This window comes from Oryzias melastigma, linkage group LG23 (genome assembly GCF_002922805.2).
Source record: "Oryzias melastigma strain HK-1 linkage group LG23, ASM292280v2, whole genome shotgun sequence".
Classification (NCBI taxonomy): domain Eukaryota; kingdom Metazoa; phylum Chordata; class Actinopteri; order Beloniformes; family Adrianichthyidae; genus Oryzias; species Oryzias melastigma.
Genome location: NC_050534.1, coordinates 14,061,764 through 14,086,936, shown reverse-complemented (window position 1 = coordinate 14,086,936; position 25,173 = coordinate 14,061,764). Strand labels below are relative to the sequence as shown.

The following is a 25,173-nucleotide window of genomic DNA, read 5'->3' as shown; positions in this document are numbered from 1 at the left end:
TTCTGACCCAAAAACTCCCATCAAGGAATAAGCATCAGATCATTGATGCTTGCATGTCACCATGGGATCTAATTAATTTTCTGACGCTCAATTCAAGTTATCAACACATAATTAACTCAAATCCCTCATGAGCAGTAGCAGCTTAAAGTCCCACCCGATCATCTTCTGATCCATTTTAAAAGCGTTCCCACTGGTCTTTTAGCCATGATTATTCAGTTTTTATCCCAAATAAAAAAAACGTGTGTTTTCTAGAACACTGTTTTTGTAGACCAGCAATAGATCATTACAAATAGGGCTGTAACGAGTATCCGGGTGCTCGGGTACTTGTGATTTGCTCCTGAAAATTCGAGTACGGATACTTGCGACATACAAGATCGTTGATTCACGATCTTTATAAATGTAGTAAAGCGTAGTGAAATATGATCAAAATATGACCTGGAGACAATGTATTTTTGCTCTGAAATGCAGATTAAAGTAGGATTTTAAGATTATGAACTAAAACAAAGCCAAAAGAGCCGCAGTACTGCTACCGGAAGGCCTGTTTGTCTGCAAGTGAGTACATCAGAATGGAGTAGAGCAAGGAGCTTGTGATTTGCCGTAGTAGATTCTACGTCACAGCTACAACCTCTTCCCAACGGCATTTTTTTTTGTCTGCTCCTGATTCACAACTATTTTAATCTAAAAAATACTCAAAAATGCGATTTTAATCTTAATTTATATCATCCATAGTGAGAAAAATGCTACAAAAATGTGTCAAAAACACGATTTTGTGGGAATTTGAGTGTTTGCGTTAGTGCGCGTGCGCACTAGGGACACACTTTCTGGCATGGATAACTTTCCTGTCACCACACTGTCCACCTGTAACCGCATTTAATAAACACGTCCCACGCCCAAAAAGAAAATAAACGTCACTTTTTAACCTCCACCTTTCCCTTTTAAAACCGTAACACTCAATAGACCAAAACTAGTTAGCGATACGGCCTCTATTCGTCCTTAGAGTGAGTTATAGAAAAGGCTTAAGGTACCCCTCAGAAGATTTTCTCAGACTTTAGCCATTTTTCTGTGTCCTTTGGTGTCATAAACTGTAAATAAATAAAATGGGTGTCTGCGCTTTAAGTACTTTCCCCGGAGGGACGGGAGCATGAAAGCCGAGCATCCCGACAAACACAAATCACCTGCGTCGCTCGCGCGCGATTTGATAAAGTTTTAACAGCTATTTTAAAAGTTAAACCAATAAATAAAACCACGTACGTCATCATAAATACACGTTAAAGCTTTTACAACTTACCAGAACGAAGTTTCTTCTGAATAATTAGCCTCGTTCGCGACGAAATCTCCCCTGGGACACAGCGAACGCCACTGCAGCGGCAGCCGTTTGGTCCTTTGGTTTCGTCCAGCCGAGCTGCGGCGGTGGTGCGTTCAGGGTCAGCTCGTGTTTTTCTATGCCAAGCGCACGACGTACATTTCCACATAGTATTTTCACAAAATAAATATACATTTTTATAACTAATATTGTAAAAAAATAATAAACGAAAAGGGGTGGCGTTTTAAGCTAGCTTTTCGTTAGATGGTCTTCAGAGTTGGCAACTTTCCGACTGACGTTAAAGGGGACGCTGTGGGGGAAGAAGGAGCTCTTTTCCTTCATCCTGGGACATCTGTCAAATACCATTGTGCCTTCAACTGCAAACCCTGGTTACTGTGTAACCAAATGCCTCTCTGGGGGTTTGTCATTCAGCAAATAGAGAAACAAAGATTATAGAGAGGGGAAAAACGCTGTTTTTACAAAGAACTAATTTAAATATGTTTCATAAAAGGTTGCTTGACCAGTTAAATAAAATCATTGATATTATGAAATTGAAACTTAAATGAGAAGTTGAAATATAAATAGTCATAATATCATTTTCTATTATTTCCTGTTTATGGTCTGTCATCACATCTGCTGCTCCATGATTCCTTCATATCCTAATAACCTTCATTCCTTCACCACTTCCTCTCCGATGAAAACAGACCTCATGAGTACATTTTTCCCTCTTTTTCCAACTCTGCTACTTCGATCAACAAACTATTAGGACCAAATGAAAAATCCAGCCATCTGCTTTAGTCACCTGGACTGGCGGCATGCGTCTACCAAAACAACATTAGCAAAGGATGCCATCCATTAGGCTAAATATCCCTTAATAGATCTAAACATTCTCTAACCAGAGCACAAAATATCAACAAACTGTTGTTTTATAGCTGGAGTTGTAGAATATTTCAGTGTTTTATTTCTACAAATGCAACACAAGGTGTGAGGTAGCAGATTATCATGAAAAAAAATTGTGTATTTGTTGTTTGCTTGTTCATCTGACTTAATCTCTCGCACACAAATGCACCATAATGGAAAATAATGTGCACTGGTGTGTGTATATGATACTTTAGGAGATGTTCACTGCGAAATGTCAGTTGCTTTAGTGTTTTATCTCAACTTCTTGACCTTAATTGAACTCAGAAAACTGCTAAAAGAAACAAATATTGTGGTTCAAATGTTAATTTATGGGCCAAAATTAACATTTTCAAGAGGTATTTATGCATAGGTCACTCCCTTTGCTTGTTGTGCCTGACCTCTTGTGGTCACACTCACGTGTATTTTGCAAATGCCATACAGACCTGCTCAAAGGCAACAATACCCAACGTTACCAATGATTCAAAAGAAATCTCAATCGAGAAAACACATTTTAAAGTTCTATTAAAATATAAAAAGTAAATCTATTGTCGTTTAAATAGAAACGCTTGTACTTAAATAGTTTTCTTGGATACGAAATATAGAGGTAAAAAAGGATAAGATGTGGTAATCACACACCTTTGACATCAACAAAATTATGTCAATTTAGTCACTATTTTTATGCCGTACAGACGCCGCCATGTTGGATCCAGACGATGTTGATAGGCAGTGATTGGTCAAAGTTGGTCTGAGTCTACATTTCAATATGAATGCACATCAAAACACATTGTTCATTCATGGCTTCTCTGATTTTCTGCATGAAGTAAAGCGTCATTTCAATTGTTGGAGATTTTAAAATCCATGTTTGCTGTCTTGATAAAACATTTAAGAATGAGTTTGTATCCATTATAGACTCTTTAAATTTTGTGCAGTCTGTATCAGGAACTACTAATAAACATTAGACTTAGTAAGCAGGGCTGGCACTAAGCATAGGCGGATGCCTAGGTTCCCATCTGCAGGAGGGGGCACCAAATCCCAATGATTGTGATTTTTTTTAAGAGTTTGGCACACAACTCACTTACAACTCACTTACATAAATGAAAAAAGTATTTAAAAAACATCAATAAAATATCTTAAAAGTTCTTCCGGTGCGGCGCCGTCTAAGCTAGATGGGGTAGAGGCGTGCAGTTTTGCCGCTGTTAGTGCTTTTTCCATACAGTCCAGGATTTCTGAACAGCTTTGGAACACTTTGCCGCTAAATATTAGATTTGCGTCTTCACCGTCTATTTTTAAAACTCAACTTAAGACTCATTTTTATAGCCAAGCTGTTGGTCATAAGTTAGATTTTGCTGTTATTTTTTATGTTTTTTGTGTTTTTACCCTCAATGTTTTCCTTGATTGTGTTTTAGACCTGCCATGATTAGCCGACTAAAGGACGACTAATTGACCAAATAAAATAGTCGACGACTAATTTAATACCCAATTAGTCATTACTTTATATTATATGGAGTCAGAGTGTAGTAAAGTGGACAGTTATAATGTCATTCTGCTAGCTTTTTGGACGACTTTGAAGTGTAGCTAATATTTCAGCTACATGCTAACATTTTTGGCTAATTTAGGACATTTTTATTTTTCAAGCTAATTTGGAGTTTAACTAATATTTCACCCACATGCTAGCTATTTTGGCTAATATAAGAATGTATCAGTTTTTTAGGCTAATTTAATGTTTAGCTAATATTTTAGTTACATTCTAGCATTTTTGGCTAATTTAGGAAATTTTCATTTTTTTAAGCTAATTTGGAGTTTCGCTAATATTTCAGCGGTATGCTAGCTGTTTTGGCTAACTTAGGCTTTTTTAAGGTTTTTTAGGCTAATTTCACATTTAACTTATATGTTAGCTGGCTATCAGTTTCAGCTATTAGCTTTCAATTTCAGCATCATCAACTTTAATCACTAGCATCTTTAGCTTACAACATTCACACTAGCATTGTCACAGGTACTGCTATACATCAAAATTTTAGTTAGTTTAAAGCTAATGATGGTTAATAAGTCTGCTTTACATCCAATTTGTGCATGACCCGATTAGTCGACTATTTACAATAATCGTTTGTGGCAGCATTATTGTGTTTTTAGTCCCTTATTTAGGAATTTTGTTTAATTTGATGCTTTTTAAATGAAAAATTATGGTTTCTATGGTAACTACGGTCTCCAATCAGGAGTGAGCTTTTATACTTTTCCCAAGGAATCTGATTGGTTAATTTATAATTTCAACAATTTGCACTACAGCAAAAAATGTCGTAAAAAAATAGGATTAGCAAGAATATGTTGAAAAAGACTTCAGAGCAAGAATGTTTATTCTGACGAATATAATGACTGAGTAATAGTAGTTTATTTCTCTATGGAAGTCTATAGGATTTTGGCTTTTTGGAGTACTTCCTGTTTTGAACACAAGGGGGGAGGGATCACTCAGTCCCGTTCTTTTATACTGTCAATGATATACACACATATAATTTAGATCATGTTTTAATAATTATTAAGTAATTTATTCAATTTATTATTATGATCAATGTTTTTTTAACTCATAGTCTGTATTTTTTTTATTTAAAATCCTTTAAAAAGTGTGAGATACTATAATAAATAAGGGGTCTGAACCCAGAGGTTACAGAACGGCTAACAGAAAACACTGTTAAAACCATTAAAGGTATTTTTTTGAATTCCCAGAATAATAAAAACAGATTTTCATCTCAGTGGCCATTTTTGTGAGCAACAGGTTGGATTTTTGGTGATTTTTTTTTCAAGTTTGAGATCTTTAGTCATGTAAACAACTGCATGGCTTGCAAGTCATTGAGTAATAGTCTTTTCACTGCCTTCGCTTCTGACTCCTGCCCGTGTTCTTCTGCCCCCACACTGATTTGTAAGCGCGTGATAAAGTGGATGCACAAACGTGTTGAGTGGGTTGATGTTTTTAGGCACCAATGATGAAGCTCGCCCCGAACCGTTACTGCGTTTTCACCGCTTTTTTGTTGTTTTTGGCTAACCTGGAAACAAAGTAAATCCAAAAATCCATGAGAAAATGTGAAAAAAGCACTTTAAAGAAAGGTGTGTGTTGTCAATCAAGCGCAGGTTGAAAACTCTCAGAGGAATTTCACAGTCTACAGCACCTTTTCTTTCATGATATTTTACAGCCGGGTAATCAGGCGGAAAAAGGAAATAGAAATTTAGGGTCAAGACAATTCACTCTAGGAACAATCTGTGACCTAAAAGAAAAAGAGGGGCAGTGATTATAGGAGGGATGCTCTTGAAAAGGTGGAGAAAACCGCCAATCACCTTGAACTCTGTGGATCCACAAGTGCAGCCGTGAAAAGGCAAAGCTTCACAATTTACAGTTTATACGATGTAAAGGAGTTCATTTCACCGCCCCTGATGTAAAATAATCTTTATTGATCCACTTCTTGATATAAAAATAGACATAAATGTTTTATTTAAGGCCAAAGGGCATTCAAATGTGATATTTTTGCATGAAACAGTAAAGCGTAAAGCATCATTTCATCCTTTAACACATCAACTTAATTTATAGGAATGAATCTTAGCTTAGACTTTGATCTGGACTAATGACAGGGGGAATATTTTAACGATCTCTTATGTGCTGACCATCTCTTCATGCAGTTTTTGGTTTGACAAATCAGAGGAATTACATAAACATCCCTTTAAAAAAAAGCCGCAGCACTGCCTTGTTTGCAATTTTAAAACATTCACAACTTTATTATGCATTGCTGAATGTGTAGATTGTTGAGTTCAAGCACAGCGGGGTTTGGAGGGATGAGGGGAAACAAAATAAATGCATGGAATCTGCAGTTTTCTGGAGAAATCTTCCAAACTGACTGAAAACTAGGGACGGATTTAACGTTAGCTGAAGATAGGCGATCGCCTGAACACCTAAGAAAAGGGTCTAAAATACATTTTACACTGAAAAAAATGAAACATTGAATCAATTAACATTATTAAAGTTCTGTAATTTATTAGTTTTAGAATTTTTTAAAATTTTTGGTGTTGATGGTTTACTCAACTCAAACATTTAATTTGATAAAAACAAACATTTTTTTTTCACTTTTTGCTAGGACTGGGCTGATAAAATCGATTAATCAATTTGAATCGATTTAAGCTTAACAGATCAATAATCAATTCATAAAAATGTATATCAGTTTAGCACATAAAGCTAAAGTTGATGCTAACATATAATAGAATTCCCCACAGGACGGCTAATGCTAACACTCGGTCAACCAAAACATACATTTTTGACTGAATGAACATCTTTATAAACTCAGTTTTAAGGAAATATTTTTAAAAGTAACCATTTGTGGCCTAAAACAATTTTTTGCTCGTACCTTCTTCTTCTTCTAGAATAAGGTGTAATGCTATAGCGTGATCGCCACCTAGTGGCCAAACTGAAACGTTTTCCAGGAGAGGCAGAACAATGTTTACAATGTTAATGATCTGAACATTTTTGTTGGAACTTCTCCTTTTTAGAAACCATCTCACACTTTTTGCTGACAGTATCAGATTAATATAAATATATTCAAAGCATGATAATAATATTTATAATAAATAATAATAATCTTTATTTATATAGCACCTTTCAAGATAAGACTCACAAAATGCTTTTAAAACACAAGTAAAACAAATAATAAAACAAGAGTATAAAAACTGAATATGAAAACATAATTAAGAAAAGACCATTTTAAATGGAGTAAATTATTATATGTATTTCTAAACAATTGTGTATAAATGTGTAAACTCAAAATTGAATTGAAGAATAAAAAGAAAATTGGAATCAAATCAATCCAGGCTTATGTGAATTGAATTGCTTCTGGAAATTAAAATCGGCATAGCTCCGCCCCTGGATTCCAATCCTTTGAATCATTTTTATCCTCAAATCTTCTGTATTTTGCTATTGATCGGCAAATCTATTTTTCTCCCCCAGCTGACGTGGGTCGATGCACCCGCTGCAGGGGGCCTCATGGTATTGTTCGCCTGGGGCCCCCAAACTGCTAAGTCCGCCACTGCTGCCAACAAAAAGTAATTTTCAGAGAATTGAGAATTTCAATCAATTTTATGTCTTCCATCAAGGTTTTAGACACAATTTACAACAAATGTTAGCATCTTTTAGCCTAAAGTAATGTAGTTTGACTTTAATGTGGCCAAATAATGCAGATCCAGAGGGTGGGGGTGGGGGTTACCTGTGTTATATAAGGGAGTGGATGGGCAGCAGAGCGTGTGGGCTCATTTTCTGTGAGTAAGTCAGGCAGGAGGGCGCACCTGCTTTACTATATTTTTATTATTTAAAACCCATCATCATAAACCTGGTAGTTGGAACTTTGACTCAGGGAAACCGCTGAGAGAGGACACCTTTGCGCGCAGAGATGAGGATCGTGCGTCTTTTTGCGCGCCGCTGCTGTGGCACGCGGCGTCTCTCCGCGCGCTGAAGATGTCGAGGAAGACCAAAAACAGTTGGAGGAGTTTTGGTTTGTGGAAGCCTTGTTTGGTCGGAGGGAGATTTGTGACACTTTTATCCTCTCCGGGTTGTGGTTGCCTAGAGATGGACCGGCACGTTAAACGCGCGTGTTAATGGATGGACGGAGTGTTCCGCAGGTATCCACTTTGTTTCCTGAACGTTTATTTCACAACTTTTTCATAATTAGTTCAAAAACGGTGAAAGTTTCTGGTAATTTCTGAGGAATTCTGATCTTTTCCTGCAGATTGTCGGTTGGATCGAAGCGCCTCCGCGCACTTGAAAGAGTTGCAACCTAAATCTCGTCGGCTCTGATGGGACTCCGGCACTCGTCGCGGTGTTTGCTGCTTCGGCGGAAGATGGCGGAGGCGGACAGCTCGGAGGTAGGGACCTTGTGGTGTCCTGTAGCCGGTAAAAGCGAATCCAGGACACTCGGTGTTACAATTTGTGTTTTAAGAGACGCGAAATTCTTAATGTGCATCATTAGTTTCCAGTTTGTGTCGGTTGGGCTCAAAGCAAAGTGTATTTCTCGGTGTCCTGCAGATGTTGAGGCTGAATCTGCAACATAACAGCACGCTGGTGGTCGTATAGTGTCAGATTTATTGCTATTTTTCCTAAATTAAATGAATTTATTCTTTATAAAAATGCAGATGCATGGATGTGCGGTGCGTAATTGTGTTCGCTGTCCTTGGTGCTGATTCCGAGCGCGCCTCTCTGGGGAAATAGTCTCCATAGATTCCCACCATTTCAAGTCCAAAACCTTCTCTCTGAATACTCATTCTTCTTTTCCTATTCCCGGTTCACAGAGGCAACAGCCTGTCATGTCTGCCCTTTCCCAGTCGGCTCAGCCTCCCTCCATGCCTAAACCAGTGCCTACTACCCACCACGTGCCCTGTATCCCCCACACACCTCATGTAGGGGCTCTGGCCACCTGTCCCGGCCGAGGCAAGATTGCCAAATTCCTCAGCCCCGAGGAGATGACGTCACGGGACTACTACTTTGACTCCTATGCTCACTTTGGCATCCATGAGGTAGGCAGATTAGACAAGCAGCAGGAAGCCTGGTATGATCAGAGTAAGAGAATGATGGCAGATGTCTCCTGTTTGAACCGGAACAGTGGGACGTTCTCCGCTGATTTATGTCATGATTTCTATGGAGGTCAAAGTTTTACTGAAACTTTCAGTTTTTATATTTTTAAATACTGATTTAGCAGCAATATAAAACCAAGCAGCCACCATAAAGCAGTGTGTTAAGGAAATATTCAAGCAAAATGTTTTAATCTCACTTAATATATATTTTAAAAACATTTTTAAAAAGAGAAAAAAAGAGGGAAAAAATTAAATAAGGAAGAAAAAAAATATTCAAGAAATTAAAAAAGGAAACAAAGAAAAACATGCAAAAACAATAAAAAAGAAAAAACAAAGAAAAAATAGAAAACCAAAACAAAAATCAGTAAAAAAATATTTTTAATAAAAAATGAAAAAATAAAGAAAAAGAAAAACAAAGAAAAATGTAAATAAATAAGGAAAACAAAAAAAAACAAAAATGAGTAAAAAATATTTTTAATATAAAAGGAAAAAAGAGAGAAAAAGAAAAACAAAGAAAAATGTAAATAAATAAATAAAAAAGGAAAATAAAGAAAATGTAAAAAAAACAAAAACAATGAAAAAAGAAAAATAGAAAAAGGAAAATAAAACAAATTTTTACATTTATAACAAAGTAATAAAAAATGACAACAAAGAAAAGAAATAAAAAAGGAATATAAAAGGAAAATGAAGAAAATTTAAAATAAAAAAGGAAAACAAAGGAAAAAAAAGCATAAAAATAGAAAAAAAACAAAGAAAAAATGTTTAAAAAAATTAATTAAAAAAGTAAAGCAAAGAAAAATGTACAAATAATAAAAATAAAGCAAGGAAAAACGTTAAAAACAATAAAAAAATATGAAAGGAAAACAAAAAAAAGGAAAACAAAAATGTAGAAAAAAATTTAAAAAGGAAAACAAATAAAAAATGTTTAAAAAATATTTATGCGTTTTTAGACACATTCAAAAATCATAAATTTAACAAGACATTTTCAAATATTTCAGCCTCTATTACAAAACAGTGTTAGTAGGGCACTAAATCATATAAATATATATTTTAAGAGTTACCAAGGGAATACTAAGACTAATTGTCTGTCTTAATGAAATGTAGACACCAAAAGGGACACGTTCCTTATTTTTATTAAATACAACAGCCTCCCCAGAGGCTCAATAATGGCCCATTATTTGCTCTGCAGAAATGAAAACCATCTCGGTCACCATCTAAACTACTGCAGTGAACTGCGGCTGCTTTACCCTAACTAATGACCTTCTTGCGAGGGCAAGATGGTGGAAAAGTTTGAGAACGCAGTGATCTTTTTTTTAAAGTAGCCTCCATGTTTAGCATGTGGGTCAGCTTTTTATCTGCAAGCAGACAAAGGAGTGTCCTGATTTTGAGAGTTCAAGGCGAGACGGAGTGAAAGTGGGATGTGTGATTGTGAGTTTAGGGACATGAAAACCAGGTGGTTCCCAACGGCTTTGTGTTATTTCAAGAAGCTTCGCTTCTCTGAGCTTTCGACCTAAATTAGTCCATTTCTACCCAGATAAAATTATGCTTACTACGTTTGAATTTGCTTCGTCACGCTTCAAATGTCTGTAAAGATTGTGTCTTTGATGCAGGAGATGTTGAAGGATGAGGTGCGGACGCTGACGTACCGGAACGCCATGTACCACAACAAGCACGTGTTCAAGGATAAAATCGTCCTGGATGTTGGCAGCGGTACAGGCATCCTCTCCATGTTCGCGGCCAACGCTGGTGCCAAACACGTGTACGGGGTGAGACAGATAGGTGCACCCTCCATTCAAACAGATGCTCTAATGTGGCAGCTGTCTGTGCTGCCTTCCTAAAAACACATTCCAGAATTTTCATTATTTATTATTATTGTTAGTGAAAAGGTTTAGCCATTATAGCACTTGTATAATTGTAGTGTGTCAACACAAAGGCAACTTGAATGATATGATTATTTAGCATTGAAATATACAGTGGCGGAGCTAGCAGATTGGGGGCCCTAGATTGCATTAACATGGGGACCCCCTGCAGCGTTTCTAAAAAAAATACACTTTTGACAACATCAATATCAATAATTCAAATGTTTTGATATGAATGAAAAAAAAATCAAATTATACTTAAATCTTAAAGATTTTTTTGTTATTTATATCTAACTTGCTGTTGCTGGAACAGTCCATTGCTGCACAGGGATGGGGGAGGACGAAACATTTTACTTTGTCTTGTCATTTTAGTAATTTCGGAATTTTTATGGCGGAATTAAATCACAATAAGTGTGGACATTACATTAGACATTTTGGGGGAAAAAAAGAATGAAAAAAAAAGATACGTTAACGTACATTTTTTTGTTTATTAAAACGGCAACAAGAATTATATATTTTTTTTAGAAAGCATAAACATTTACGGGTTAATAAGTAGTACAAAAAATAATAATAAAATTCCAAAACTTTAATAAGCTTTATAAACTTGATCGTTTTTGAAATATTGACCAAAATATGCCCCATAAGAAATGAATGACAAAGTCTTGAAATGTCAAAATTGTGGTTAGATTAGCAACAACCCTATAAATATATTCATAGGCTATGTTTTCATCTTTTATAGTAATTTTCCAAAAAAATTGAGTTTACCTAATATTTTTTACCTAGCATACTTAATATTTTATACATATTTCATACCTATTTATACCTAGCTTTTTGGCTAATTTGGCATCTATTGAGGTTTTTTTATACTATTTGGAGTTTGGCCAACATTTTAGCAACATGCTAACGTTTTTGGCTAATTTGTTATCTACTGAGGTTTTCTTGTGTTATTTTGGAGTTTAGCTAATATTTTAGCAACATGCTAACGTTTTTGGCTAATTTGTTATCTACTGAGGTTTTCTTGTGCTATTTTGGAGTTTAGCTAATATTTTAGCAACATGCTAACGTTTTTGGCTAATTTGTTATCTACTGAGGTTTTCTTATGCTATTTTGGAGTTTAGCTAATATTTTAGCAACATGCTAACGTTTTTGGCTAATTTGTTATCTACTGAGATTTTCTTGTGTTATTTTGGAGTTTAGCTAATATTTTAGCAACATGCTAACATTTTTGGCTAATTTGTTATCTACTGAGATTTTCTTGTGTTATTTTGGAGTTTAGCTAATATTTTAGCAACATGCTAACATTTTTGGCTAATTTGTTATCTACTGAGATTTTCTTGTGTTATTTTGGAGTTTAGCTAATATTTTAGCAACATGCTAACATTTTTGGCTAATTTGTTATCTACTGAGATTTTCTTGTGTTATTTTGGAGTTTAGCTAATATTTTAGCAACATGCTAACATTTTTGGCTAATTTGTTATCTACTGAGATTTTCTTGTGTTATTTTGGAGTTTAGCTAATATTTTAGCAACATGCTAACATTTTTGGCTAATTTGTTATCTACTGAGATTTTCTTGTGTTATTTTGGAGTTTAGCTAATATTTTAGCAACATGCTAACGTTTTTGGCTAACTTGTTATCTACTGAGGTTTTCTTATGCTATTTTTGAGTTAACCTAATATTTTTTTTACCTAGTTTACTTAATATTTTATACATATTTCATACCTATTTATACCTAGCGTTTTGGGGTATTTGGCATCTACTGAGGGTTTTTATGCTCATTTGGAGTTTGGCCAACATTTTTAGCAACATGCTAACGTTATTGGCTAATTTGTTATCTACTGAGGCTTTCTTATGCTATTTTGGAGTTTAGCTAATATTTTAGCAACATGCTAACGTTTTTGGCTAATTTGTTATCTACTGAGATTTTCTTGTGTTATTTTGGAGTTTAGCTAATATTTTAGCAACATGCTAACGTTTTTGGCTAATGTGCTTTCTTTTGAGGTTTTTATAGGTTAATTTAGAGTTTAGCTTCTATTTTAGCAACGGTGCATCTAAGCAACAAGCTAGTTTCTTTGGCTAATTTGTTATCTACTTAGGTTTTCTTTTTTTGCTAGTTTGGAGTTTAGCTCATACATAAGCAACACAGTAAATAATTCTCCAAAATTTGTATGTATTCGAGATTTTTAAGCAATTTTACAATTTTTTTCTGAAATTTAGGTCAACTTCAGCGCTCTTTAACAAAATTTCCAGTCTTTTTCGGAAATTTAGCATTTTGCAAATAGCGTTTGCATTTTCAGCAAATCCCTTCAGTAATTAAAATGAATCGCGTCACCGTTTTCAGGAAAAAGTTTCAGTATCATTACCAACTACTTTCAGTAAAAATGATTCACACTGGCATTACTGCAGGTAATGCAACTTTTCTAGTCTCTTGATTTTTTATCCTTTTTTGACAAAAAGCTAAAATTTGTTTGATTTTTAAAAGGTGTCTATACAGAATAATATAAATAAAGTATATGATTCAAATTATTTTTTTGAAATTTTTAACATTTTTGGTGGAGAAATACATGAAATGGTTAAAAACTGAGGTAAAAACTTATCTAAAATACATAATTGCGTTTCTTTTTCACTTTTATTTTGAAAAAAATCACAAATCAAGGATTTTTAAATTGAATTTCCACAGTGATATGTATCATGTTACAGTGCAGATAGATAATACAGGTGTATATAGCAGCTATGGAATGAGAATTGTTAATATAAATGAGGATAAGTAAGGTAAAAATTAAATAGCTCCTGAATACATCGTCAAAAAAAGGAGGAAGAATTGGATTATATTGTCTCTATTTTTCTTTTTTTAAGTTACAAATAAAGATACAAACCTCCAGATGTAGTAGAAAATATGTGAACCCTTTGGAATAACTTGGTTTTATGTATAAACTGGACACATTGTTTCAAATTTCTCTGTCGTTGTGATTTAGATTGAAAAAAAAAATCATATGTCCATTTCGTACAGAAATTGATGTTCTCCCAAAGGGTTCCCATACTTTCTCCTGCAACTGTACATGCGACACAATGCATGAAGCTTTAGCTCTCATCTAATATGCTGTGCTTGCAGATTGAATGTTCGAGTATATCCGAATACTCGGAGAAGATCATCAAGTCAAATCACCTGCACAACGGTGAGTTGAAGCTCTTTTTCCCGTTTCCCAGTTTTTACACGGCTCTGTCTGAATGCAGACGCGGGCGGCGACATCGAGGTTAGGAGGAGCGTGGAGAATCTGCATACTTCCATCATTACGGTCACGCTTGACAGTGTTGGTCACGGTTCTGATGGTTAACTGGCAGCTCGTTTCTAAAGTCAAATAATCTTCTTTAGCCATCAATCAGAATCCCTTCTGCACGGCAGACTTCCTTTGTGAAATATCATCCTGGAAGTGACTCGGAACAGAATTAGTTCTTTAAAACGTTAGGCAGGCTTTATTTTTGTATTTAATATTAGATATGTGTTTAACGCCTTTTATTTTTAAGGTATTTTAAAGATAAATTGTGTTGATTTTTTTAAGGTGTCTTTGTGGCATTTTTCTCACGATGGAGGACGTAAATGAAGAAAATGGAGCTAAAAATTAGCATTTCGGAGTATTTCTTTATTCAAATTGCTGTTAATCGGAATCACGTGCAGTAATGGACGAGCAGTTTTGGGGGACGTGGGTGAACATTAACATGGTGGTCTTTGTAGTGGTTGTATCAATCATTTTTAATCAAGTTTTATTAAACAAATAAAAATAAAAAATAAGATAAAATAAAACCTAAATGATGAAACAAAACATGTCACTATAGAGTGGCGCCAATAACAAGGACAAAAGGACAATTCTCAAAATAAACATTTTCTATTACAAGTTTTCTCTCCTAAAATTTTTATTTTTTTCCCATAATTTTATGACTTTGTAGAATTTGGACTTTTTTTTTTCAACCTTGAAAATTTAGAATTTTTCTGATAATTTTACAACTTTTACTTTTATTCTTATAATTCTATGACTTTTCTTGTATAATTTTATTATTTGTCCTGATAATTTCACAACTTTATTATCTTAAATTTTTCTCCTATAGTAAAATTATTATTTCCTTGTAAAATTTTGACTTTTTTCTCATCATTTTACGACTAGTCTTATACCACTTTGATTTTTTTTCTAATTGTTTATTGTTGTTAAAAATTTCCAATAATTTTCCAGCTATATTATTATAAAATGTGGACTTTTCTTGATTTTTCTCATAATTTTTTGACTATTCTTGTATAATTTTACATTTTCTTTCTGATAATTGTACACCTTTATTTTTATGACATTTTTCTTTAATATTATGACTACATCCTTGTAAAATTTGGGGTTTTACCCATAATTCTTATACAATTTTGATTTTTTTAAATAGTTTCACTATTGTCATTAAAGTTTTCCCATAATTTTACAGCTATATCATTGTAAAATGTTGACTTTTATTTATAATTTTATGACTGTAAAATGTTGGCTCTTTTTCTCATACTTTCAAACAATCTTAATTATTTTAATTTTTCAAATTTATTCTTGTAGTATTTTGACTATTTTCTCACTTTTTTGTCTTCTTGAATTCCAGGAAGTGCAGCAACAAATTAATTTCTTTGACTTTTTCTTGTTTCACGTTACATTATTTCATCTTACCACTTTATTTTAGTTTTATTTATTTTTATCTTGATGTTGGTGGAATGTTCCATTGCTGCAGAAGGGATGGGGGAGGACAAAACACTTCCACATCGACAATCTTGTTCCATTTCAGTGATTTGGGTTTTTTATGGCGCAGTTTGTTAATAAAGACCATGGAATGTATTTCACACATTTTTTTTAAGAGTTCTGCTCAGACTATCACCTAGATTTGCCCAAGTCTTCCTCTAAAAATTTCTAGCTCCTATTTCAAAAGCTTTTTGCTTGTGAAATAGGAGCTAGAAAACAATATTTTTAAAAGACTAATTATCTTCTGGTGTTTTGCGTCTATTACAGTCATCACCATCTTCAAGGGGAAAGTGGAAGAGGTGGAGCTTCCCGTGGAGAAGGTGGACATCATCATCTCGGAGTGGATGGGCTACTGTCTCTTCTACGAGTCCATGCTCAACACCGTCATCTTTGCCAGGGACAAGTGGCTGGTACGAGGGGCTAACGGAGGCCTCCACGATTGTGTCTTCTCACCCGATTACAGACGACACAATGATTACAGAGCAGGATTCCCTAACAAGAATGAAAAATAATCAGATTATTTTGGCATCAATGATGCTGCCCAACGTTCTTCTTGTCTCTAGAAACCTGGAGGCCTGATGTTTCCTGACAGAGCTGCGCTCTACGTGGTCGCCATCGAAGACCGGCAGTACAAAGACTTTAAGATCCATTGTTAGTAATTATTCACAACTCTTTAGTTATTTTGTTTCTATGAGCTGGTGTGTTATAGAAATGTAAATGTGAACAGTTTTTGTCAGAATCTGAAACATTAGAGAGTAGTCATTAAAAGTTAAAACATTTTTTTTGGTAATTTCCTTTTAAAATGACAAGTAGTTAGGAATTGGAGTGATTTAAGAGGAGTTAAATTTAGTTTTTTAACTTTTAAAAATATAAAATCTTAGAAAAGATCATCCCTTAAAATGGCCGGTCTTTCGTCTGATCCTTCATGTCTGTTAGTATCTATCAATTTTTGTCCTTTTTATATGAAATTTCATTAATTAATGCGGAGTTCTTCAAACAAATGTCACCCAACCACATCATTTTTTTTAATTTATTAACAAATATGCAACCAAAATGAGTTAAAAATGTAAATAAAATAAAGTAAAAGCAGAAAGAAATAACTTCCTATGAAATTAAATAAAAAAAATTGACATATACGTTACCGTTCCTCTGTAAAATAATTGTAAGGAGTTAAATATTGGTAAAAAAAAATACTTATTTTACTATTATATCCTTTATAAGTAACAAGAGTTCAAAAACTAATGTTCTTGTAATCCTTTAATATAAATAGAACAACTACTGAGTATATGGAAAAAACAGATAATACCCTTCTTAAATGTAATACATTTGTTCAATTAGCTGTCACAGTGGTAGCTCTGAGATTAACTTAATAATCCACATCAAAGTACTAATATTAAAGGTGTAAATCAGCATTAACACAGGTGGCCCTCTGAGTTTATTACAGCTCAAACAGGACCTGAGAGGGACATTCTTTCATCTAAATCCCCTCAAAATTGAGTCTGAAATGTACAGTTTTTCCAGTTCTTTCAATAAAAGATTCTGTCAGTGTATTTATGTGGAAGTTATTTGGGAGAAAATAGGATTTTTCTACACCAAACGGTTCTGTTTTTGTCTTATAAGTGAATGAACTCATCTGTTATTGTTAGGGATGCCACAATTCCTGGTGTATAACTGAACTGTGTGTTACACCGTTGAACTGAATCGTGAGGAAAAATGAATTGTTGCATTTCTACAGCAATGCCTCAACTTGTATGGTGCTTAAGACAGATTTGTTATTTATTTTTTGTTTACATTACACCAAATTTAGTAAAAGCCAACTAAAAATTGTTTTTTGGTCATTTTATGGGTCAATTGGGTCAACTTCTTCAGCAAATCTTGTTTGAATTTGTATGTGTGTAGGGTGGGAGAACGTGTACGGCTTCGACATGAGCTGCATTCGCAACATTGCCATCAAAGAGCCTCTGGTGGACGTGGTCGACCCCAAGCAGGTGGTGACTAACTCCTGCCTCCTTAAGGTTGGTCTGGGTTTTTTTTTCCGCTTAAGTGAATCAGAATCCCTCATCTGTCGAATAACCTTTATGACACGTGTCAAAGTCAAGGCCCGGGGGCCGGACCCGGCCCTCTGAGTAATTATATCCGGCCCATCTTATTGTTATTAACGGTACGATGTTATCTTGTGCTTATTTCAAACTAGTATAATTTTTACAAATATATTTTTATGGAGAGTAAAATATTGAAAGTTATTTAAAATGTAAATAGATTTATTTTTGGACTATTTTGGCATTTACGAAGATGTTTTTAGGCTATTTTGAAGTTTAGCTAATATGTCAGCTACATGCTAGCTGTTTTGGCTAATTTAGGCTTTTTCCATTTCTTATGCTGTTTTGAAGTTTAGCTAATATTTCAGCTACATGCTAACTGTTTTGGCTAATTTAGGCTTTCTTCCATTTCTTATGCTGTTTTGAAGTTTAGCTAATATTTCAGCTACATGCTAGCTGTTTTGACTTATTTAGGCTTTCTTCCATTTCTTATGCTGTTTTGAAGTTTAGCTAATATTTCAGCTACATGCTAGCTGTTTTGGCTAATTTAGGCTTTTTTGTTTTTTTGAGCTGTTTTATTTTAGCTAATATTTCAGCTACATGCTAGCTGTTTTGGCTAATTTAGGCTTTTTTCAGTTTTTTAGGCTATTTTGAAGTTTTGCTATTTTTTCAGCTACATGCTAGCTGTTTTGAGTAACCTAAGTTTTTTTAGGCTAATTTTGCATTAAGCTTATATTTTAGCCGGCTATCAACTTCAGCGTTTTCAGCTACTAGCTTCAGTGTTTTTAGCTATGAATTTTAGCATCTTCAGGTATCAGCAGTAGCATCTTCAGCAGTCAAATTCAGCTTACAGCATTCACACTAGTAATGCTGTATATCTAGTTCATAATTATATTAAAAAGTTATGGTTTTGAAGTTTTAAAAATTCAGTTTTAGTGTTCAATAAATGTTTATTCTTCCTGTGACCTATAAGGTGTGTCTTGGATTTTGGCCCCTTGTGCGATTGAGTTTGACAGCCCTGCTTTATGGTGTTGCTCCAAGAATAATCGTGAATTCTCAAACAATTCAGGCATTGCTGTACATTTACTGTCTGCTGAGACTATATTCTGGCACATAATGGTGGTTTGTGGAGGGCTGTAATAGACTGCAGCTCTATTTCCATGCTTGAGGATACAACAGTGGTATTTCTTTCATGTCACAAATGAACAGCGAATGAGAGCACTGGCAGAGGTGATAGCTTTTTTTTGTTCGTCTCCTCTACTTTCTTGTCATTGCTTTCAATGCCCCTCTCTCGGCTGGATGAAACGTGTCTCTCCATTTCGATTATCTGATGCTGCCATTTCTCTTTCTCTCTGGTTCCTTTATAACTTTCTCCTTTTAATCACTAGTTTTTTTTTCTTCCCTTCGTCTACTTCGATTTAACAATGCTGGTCTTAACAAACTGAGAGGGGTCCTATTCCTTTCCTCCCAGTGTGTGACTGTGAAATGTCACTCGGGAGCACAGCTCACGATGAAGAGGTTTTTACATCACTTCAGTAGTCAGTATTAGGGAAAACTGACTTGGCGATATATCGCAATATTTCATTTGATAATATTTGTAACAATTTAAAATCCTGACGAGACGATATTTATTTATTATTTATGAGCGTCCTTCAACGTCTTACTTTGTTTTCCACCTCCGATGGTTGGGAGCATAGCACATTGAGCCTCTTTGAGCAGCTCTACACTGAATCAAAACAACAAGATCTCACAAGAAACAGCTTGTATTCAATGTTCAGACAGCCTCTGGGTTTTTGTTGTTAAAAGATATGTACTACTTAGTTTTTAGACATATATCAGGATACGTACAATGAGACATGTATTGGGATACGTATCATGAGACATTTATCTGGATACATATCGTGAGACATTAATCAGATATGTTCTGTGAAACTTATCGGGATACGTATTGTGAGACATCTATCAAGATATGTATCATGAGATATGTATGGGGATACGTATCGTTGGAAATTACGACACGTATCCCCATGCATTCGTGGGACGTATTGGGATACGTACTGCGAGATGTATCCTAATACGTATCGTGAGACATAAATCGAGATACGTACCCCGAGATGCATCTTGATAAGTATTGTTAGACATATACCGGGATATGTATTGTGAGACATGTATTGAGATACGGATCGTGAGACATGTAGTGGGATACGTACGGTAAGATGTATCGGAATACATATTGTGAAGCATGTATCAGGATATGTATCGTGAAACATGTATCAGGATATGTATCGTGAGACATGTATCGGGATACATAACACGGGATGTATCGGGATATATAACGCGGGATGAATGTTTTATCGTGAGACATGTACCGGGACATGTATTGTGAGAAGTATACTGGGATGTATCGTGAAACACATACCAGGATATGTATGTATGAGTGATATGTATCACGATACGTACTGCGAGATGTATCCTAATACGTATCGTGACACATGTATCCAGATACGTACCGCGAGATGTATCGGGATAAGTATTGTTAGACATGTACCAGGGTATGTATCGTGAGACATATACCAGGATATGTATCGTGAGACATGTATCGAAATACGTATCGTGAGACATGTTTTGGGATACGTACCGCGAGATGTATACCGGGATATGTATCGTGAGACGTATATCGGGATATGTATTGTGAGACGTATACCGGGATGTATCATAAGATATACTGGGATATGTATTGTGAGATATATATTGGGACATGTATCGTGAGACATATACCGGGATATGTATTGTGAGACGTATACCAGGATATGTATCGTGAGACGTATATCGGGATATGTATCGTGAGACGTATACCAGGATATGTATCGTGAGACATGTATCAGGATATGTATCGTATCGCCAGGCTCTTGCCAATGCACATCCCCAGTCAGTAGTAGTGTGTAGAAAGGTAATTCATATATCAGGTTGGAGGGCTGCTAATCACTTAGCTGTTGACATCCTGTCTGAAAATGAATTTGCACTTCCGATATGTCCCGACTCATTTCTTAAGGGGTCACTCTGCCATGTCCCCCGCTGCTATCCACCTCTTGATTCAAAATGTCATTCATCCCTCACATGCTAAATATCACTTTCTTTTACTGTGGTTTGCCATATAACATATAAGTTTTTCATTGGAAAAGTGTTAAATCAGAACCTGTCATGCTGACGCGGCGCGGTCAGCCAAGACGAACAGGTTGTTGTGTAAATGTGCTCACACACCTGCCCCTTCCTGCTATTTTTGGGGTTTCTTAGAGATGCCCAGCGGGTGAAAAATGTCATGCCCGTCTGCGACGCTGTGTTCATGAGACGGCGCCTCATGCTGCATGCGCACACACAGGAACCGTTCCTCCCCTGGAAGACTGAAGGAGGACACCCACACAGCATGTGTACTGTTAGCAGGGCTTCGCCTGCCAGCCGTGATTCAACCTGTGGGCTTTCACACACAAATACTCACACATGCACAATGACTGGGGTGAATAATCAAAAGACTCAGACGTGCACCGCATGATGGCAAGTTTGTGGTGGCAGAAAAAAACCTACTTACTGTACGTATATTCTTTTTTTAGGAGGTGGACATCTACACTGTGAAGCCAGAAGACCTGTCCTTTACCTCAGCCTTCTGTCTACAGATCCAGCGCAACGATTACGTCCACGCATTAGTCACTTATTTCAACATAGAGTTCACCAAATGTCACAAAAAGACCGGCTTCTCCACAGGTGAGGCGTCTCCCTCCATTTTTCTTTTCTTTAAATACCAGATGTAATAACAACATTAGGAGAGGAACAGCTGAATTAGAGTCCGTTTTTTGGAGCCAAACGGATTACAAATGACAAACTGTCTGCTCTTATTTGACAAATCTAGCATTACTCAACAAGACAGACACAATACAATATGTCTGCCTTGTTGAAGCAGCAGATGGGCCTCATTGTCGCATGCAAGAACATATCTTAGGAGTAATAAAATATCACTAATGGTCGAATTAGAACTCTACGTGGACCAAGAATTGCTGGTTTTTATGTTGACAGAATTATGTGAGATCTATAAAAAAAATCTATTTTAGGCACAAAATCTTAGGATCAGTAATTAGTTTCAACATTTAGCGAATTGTGTTATTAAAGATTAATTTAAAATACGGCAACAGAGATTATTGTTTTTCCCAGAAGTTTCTCAAAGGAAAACATCAGATCAGATCATCTTGAAAAAGAAGCCTTTAAAGACCCATTCTATTGAAAATTATGATTTTGGATTTTTGGATGATAGAGAACATACATATATATATATAAATAAGCTTAAGATTGCATATTGGAGTAGTTTTTTTTATTCAAATCATTGTGAATCTGGAGCAGATGAAGCTGTAGTGGTGCCCAATCCTTTTTAGCCATAGCACCTTAAGGCTAGCTATCTCTCAAACAGTTGGGAGGAGAAACACATTTCTTCACGTTATTCGTGAAGTTCTTCACAACTTCAGAAGTTTACATTTAAATATAAGTAAGAAGTTTTTGCATAACTTTTTAAAGTTATAAAACTGATGTTGTGTATTTTCTGTATGCTAGCAGCTACGCACTAACGTAGCTGCTAGCTGGTAGTAATGTCCAAATTTGAAGTCACTATTTTTTTCCTATCTCTGCAGAAACTATGTCTTAGAAAACTATACTGAGTTTTTAAAATAGATCAAAAGATGATCGGGGTGGGACTTTAAAATATTTCTCACTACCTATAAATATAAACTCAATCAATACTTTATAAAAGACTAAAATTTTACAAAATGATAAAATATTTTAGAATTTTACTTTTCTAAAAAGTGAAACCCTTTGATATTTTTAGCCACCAGAGTATTATTACTTCACATTCCTGTCCATTCTGCAGCAATGTGGGCGTTAAACATCCCAAATTAGTGTCTTTTTTTGTAACATTTTCTAATACTGCATGATCCCAAATGTTTTTGTGCCAGTAAAAATCACCATTCAACGCAAGCAGTTACATAAACCTGTGCTAATACATTCCACCATCCACGGCTTACATAATTTTGTGTAGAGGAGGTTCTATGTTTGGATGTGTGTGTTGGCCCGAGGCAGAGCATCAGTGAAGGAGCTCTCGCTTATCTGCCTCTGTATTCTTCCCATTCGGATGCCTGGATCTCTGCCAGTTTACTTTTGTATTCCTTCCATGTTTATATATCTTAGACATCTTAGGGCCTATTAGAAATGCTCAGGACATATTTCACTAACTTCATTTCTCCCTTCTTTCTGTTTCACCCCGTTCCACTCGAACCTCATTTCACCTGTGCTCTTTTCTCGTCTCGTCTCTTCCTGTTTCCATCATCCCACTTCCTTATTTTCTGATTATTATTTCTCTGCTTTCCTCCTGTCCTCAGCTCCAGATGCTCCCAGCACACACTGGAAGCAGACTGTGTTTTATTTGGAGGACTACTTGACAGTCAAAAAAGGAGAGGAGATATTTGGTAGCCTGTCTGTCAGGCCCAATGAGAAGAACGTGGTAAGACTCAAAATTTCAAAAGTTTTGATTTTTTTTTTGAATGCAACATAAAAAGTAAGGTAAGGGTAAAAAAAAAAAAAAAAAAAAAATCTTAAAAAAGCCTTTTTTTGGTTTGGGTTTCTCAAACTTTATTCCAATTCATTGAAAACAAAAATGTAAATTTAAGAATTTGCAAATTTCTAGATCAATTAACCACAATTCATAGTGTGATAAGTCTAATTCATTTTTTATAGTATATTTTCTCAATTTTTAAAATTTGATTTATTTGAATGTATTGTAAAAATTACCAATTGAAATTAAATTAATTTAAGTTTTTGTAGTAGCTTATTTCAGAAACTACATTGTATTTTCAAAGAGCAAACACATATTTTTGTATTCAATTAAACAAGACTAAAACCTTTTGACTAAAAAGATTAAAGCAAATATTTTATTTAAGCACAGCTTGAAAACATTAGAAAAATGAGAAACAAAACAGAGTAAAAAGGAGTAAAAGTCTGTTTGTAGAAGCAGATTTTCTTGTTCTTGCATTTCTGTGAACTCTTGCATATTTGAGTTTTAATTTCTTAACCCAAGCATTGCTCTAATTTATTCATTTTTGTATAATTTCAGAAAATTTCAGAATGCACAGGAAAATCTGAAATGACACTTTACAGCTTAACTGTTGATCTCTTTTTTTCTTTCACTGTTTTATTTCGATTTTTTTACAGCGTGACCTTGAGTTCACATTGGAGCTGGACTTTAAAGGACAACTATGTGAAGCTGCCATTTCCCATGATTATAAAATGCGCTGAAAGCAAACGAAAAGCCAAGGAGCGACCCGACTCTGTGCAATCGCCCCCTTGAGAAATGACAGATAAATAAAAAAGATGGGTGAGGGGGTTTGAGTGAGCACTCTCATGATGCATTTCCTTAATGTTACAAGACAGATAGTAATTTGACCACGATGGATTTACAAGTGCATCTCAACAATTTGCAAAACTATCAAAAAACGTTTGTTTCAATTGTTTAATTTAACAATTAAAACTCTTATATTTATGTTGTGTTGTTACAGGTAGACAATTGACTTTCAAAGAACTGTCTGCAGACAACATGGCGCCTGATATCGTCAGCCGGAAGTAGAAATGAAACAACTATTCAACCCCTATCCTAAAAACTATTTTTAATTATTTAAGTTAAAAAAAAAAGTTTTTAATAAAGCTTAAAACAGGTGCTTAAACACAGAGCTGTTCGGCTTTCCGGTTAAAATAGAGTTTTTTCAAGCGAAATCGGGGACTTCCGGTTTCGATCGTTGACTTCCGGTTTTGGACATTGATGCCTACAGCTAAGTCCTCTTAAACTTCACCCCCCAAAAGTCAGTATTCTTTTTGTTTTGCATCTATTCCTGCCTTCTTTGCTTTATTAATCAGTTTTAAAGATATTTAATTTTCTATAAATGTAAATTAAAATTAACAAAACACCAGCAATATCTATCAGTTTGACTATTTTTTATTTTAATCTAAATTACTGGGTAAATAAGCATTTTGAGAATTTTCTAACACATTGAAATGCACTTGTAAGAAAACTAAACATATCACTTAAAAAAAATAACTTTTAGGCAGGTTAAAGTGTATGGAACCTTGAATATTGTCTGGATGGTTTAGTGCTATTCTATTTAGCAGATCAATGGAGTGAATGATGTGATCAGAACAAGCCAGTATCTTCTCAGCAATAGCGCCATCAAATGATGGACCGGTGCACATCCTCTGAATGTAATGTCCTACACGAACTTGATCTTTCTTCTGTGGAAATTGTCAATTTATTTGGAATATGAAAATAAGAGCATTTTTGCTGTTACAATATCATTGCAACACATAAAAAAAAAAAAAAACACTTGATGACTGTAATGTTCAAATGTCCAAATTGTGAGTCTCATCTGGGGTCATTCACGAAAATATGACAAGATCTACAGGTAAATCTGTTCCTCTAAAGTGAAATAACACTTAAATATTTTAATATTTACACTATAAACTCCTCACCTTTATTATAAATGTGTTTCTTTAAGACAACATAGATCATTAATACAAAAGATTTTTTTCATTCATAATTGAAAAAAAAATATGAATTTGGACTTTTTAAACAATTTAACAATAATCATAGGTACTTTGTAAATTAAAAATAATTTTAAAAAAGTTTATAAGGTATTT

The 25,173-nt window shown here is 34.9% G+C and overlaps 2 protein-coding genes across 7 annotated transcripts in view; one reads left to right on the top strand and one right to left on the bottom strand.

The window, feature by feature from the left end:
- Positions 1-1,441, bottom strand: part of tspan11 (tetraspanin 11) — a 96,093-nt gene extending 94,652 nt beyond the window's left edge. For all 6 annotated transcript variants that reach the window (XM_036210331.1, XM_024285084.2, XM_036210330.1 and 3 more), the window contains exon 1: positions 1,289-1,441. The gene's annotated coding sequence lies outside the window, so the exon portion shown is untranslated. The remainder of the gene's footprint in view (positions 1-1,288) is intronic.
- A 6,053-nt stretch (positions 1,442-7,494) lies between these two features.
- LOC112153804 (protein arginine N-methyltransferase 8-B) lies at positions 7,495-24,857 on the top strand. Its single transcript, XM_024284221.2, has 11 exons — positions 7,495-7,849; positions 7,957-8,092; positions 8,516-8,740; positions 10,408-10,563; positions 13,768-13,831; positions 15,680-15,822; positions 15,976-16,063; positions 17,312-17,427; positions 21,060-21,210; positions 22,869-22,990; positions 23,698-24,857. The coding sequence occupies exons 2-11, from the start codon at positions 8,024-8,026 to the stop codon at positions 23,779-23,781; spliced, it is 1,218 nt and encodes a 405-aa protein (XP_024139989.1). The 5' UTR covers positions 7,495-7,849; positions 7,957-8,023; the 3' UTR covers positions 23,782-24,857.
- The last annotated feature ends 316 nt before the right edge of the window (positions 24,858-25,173 follow it).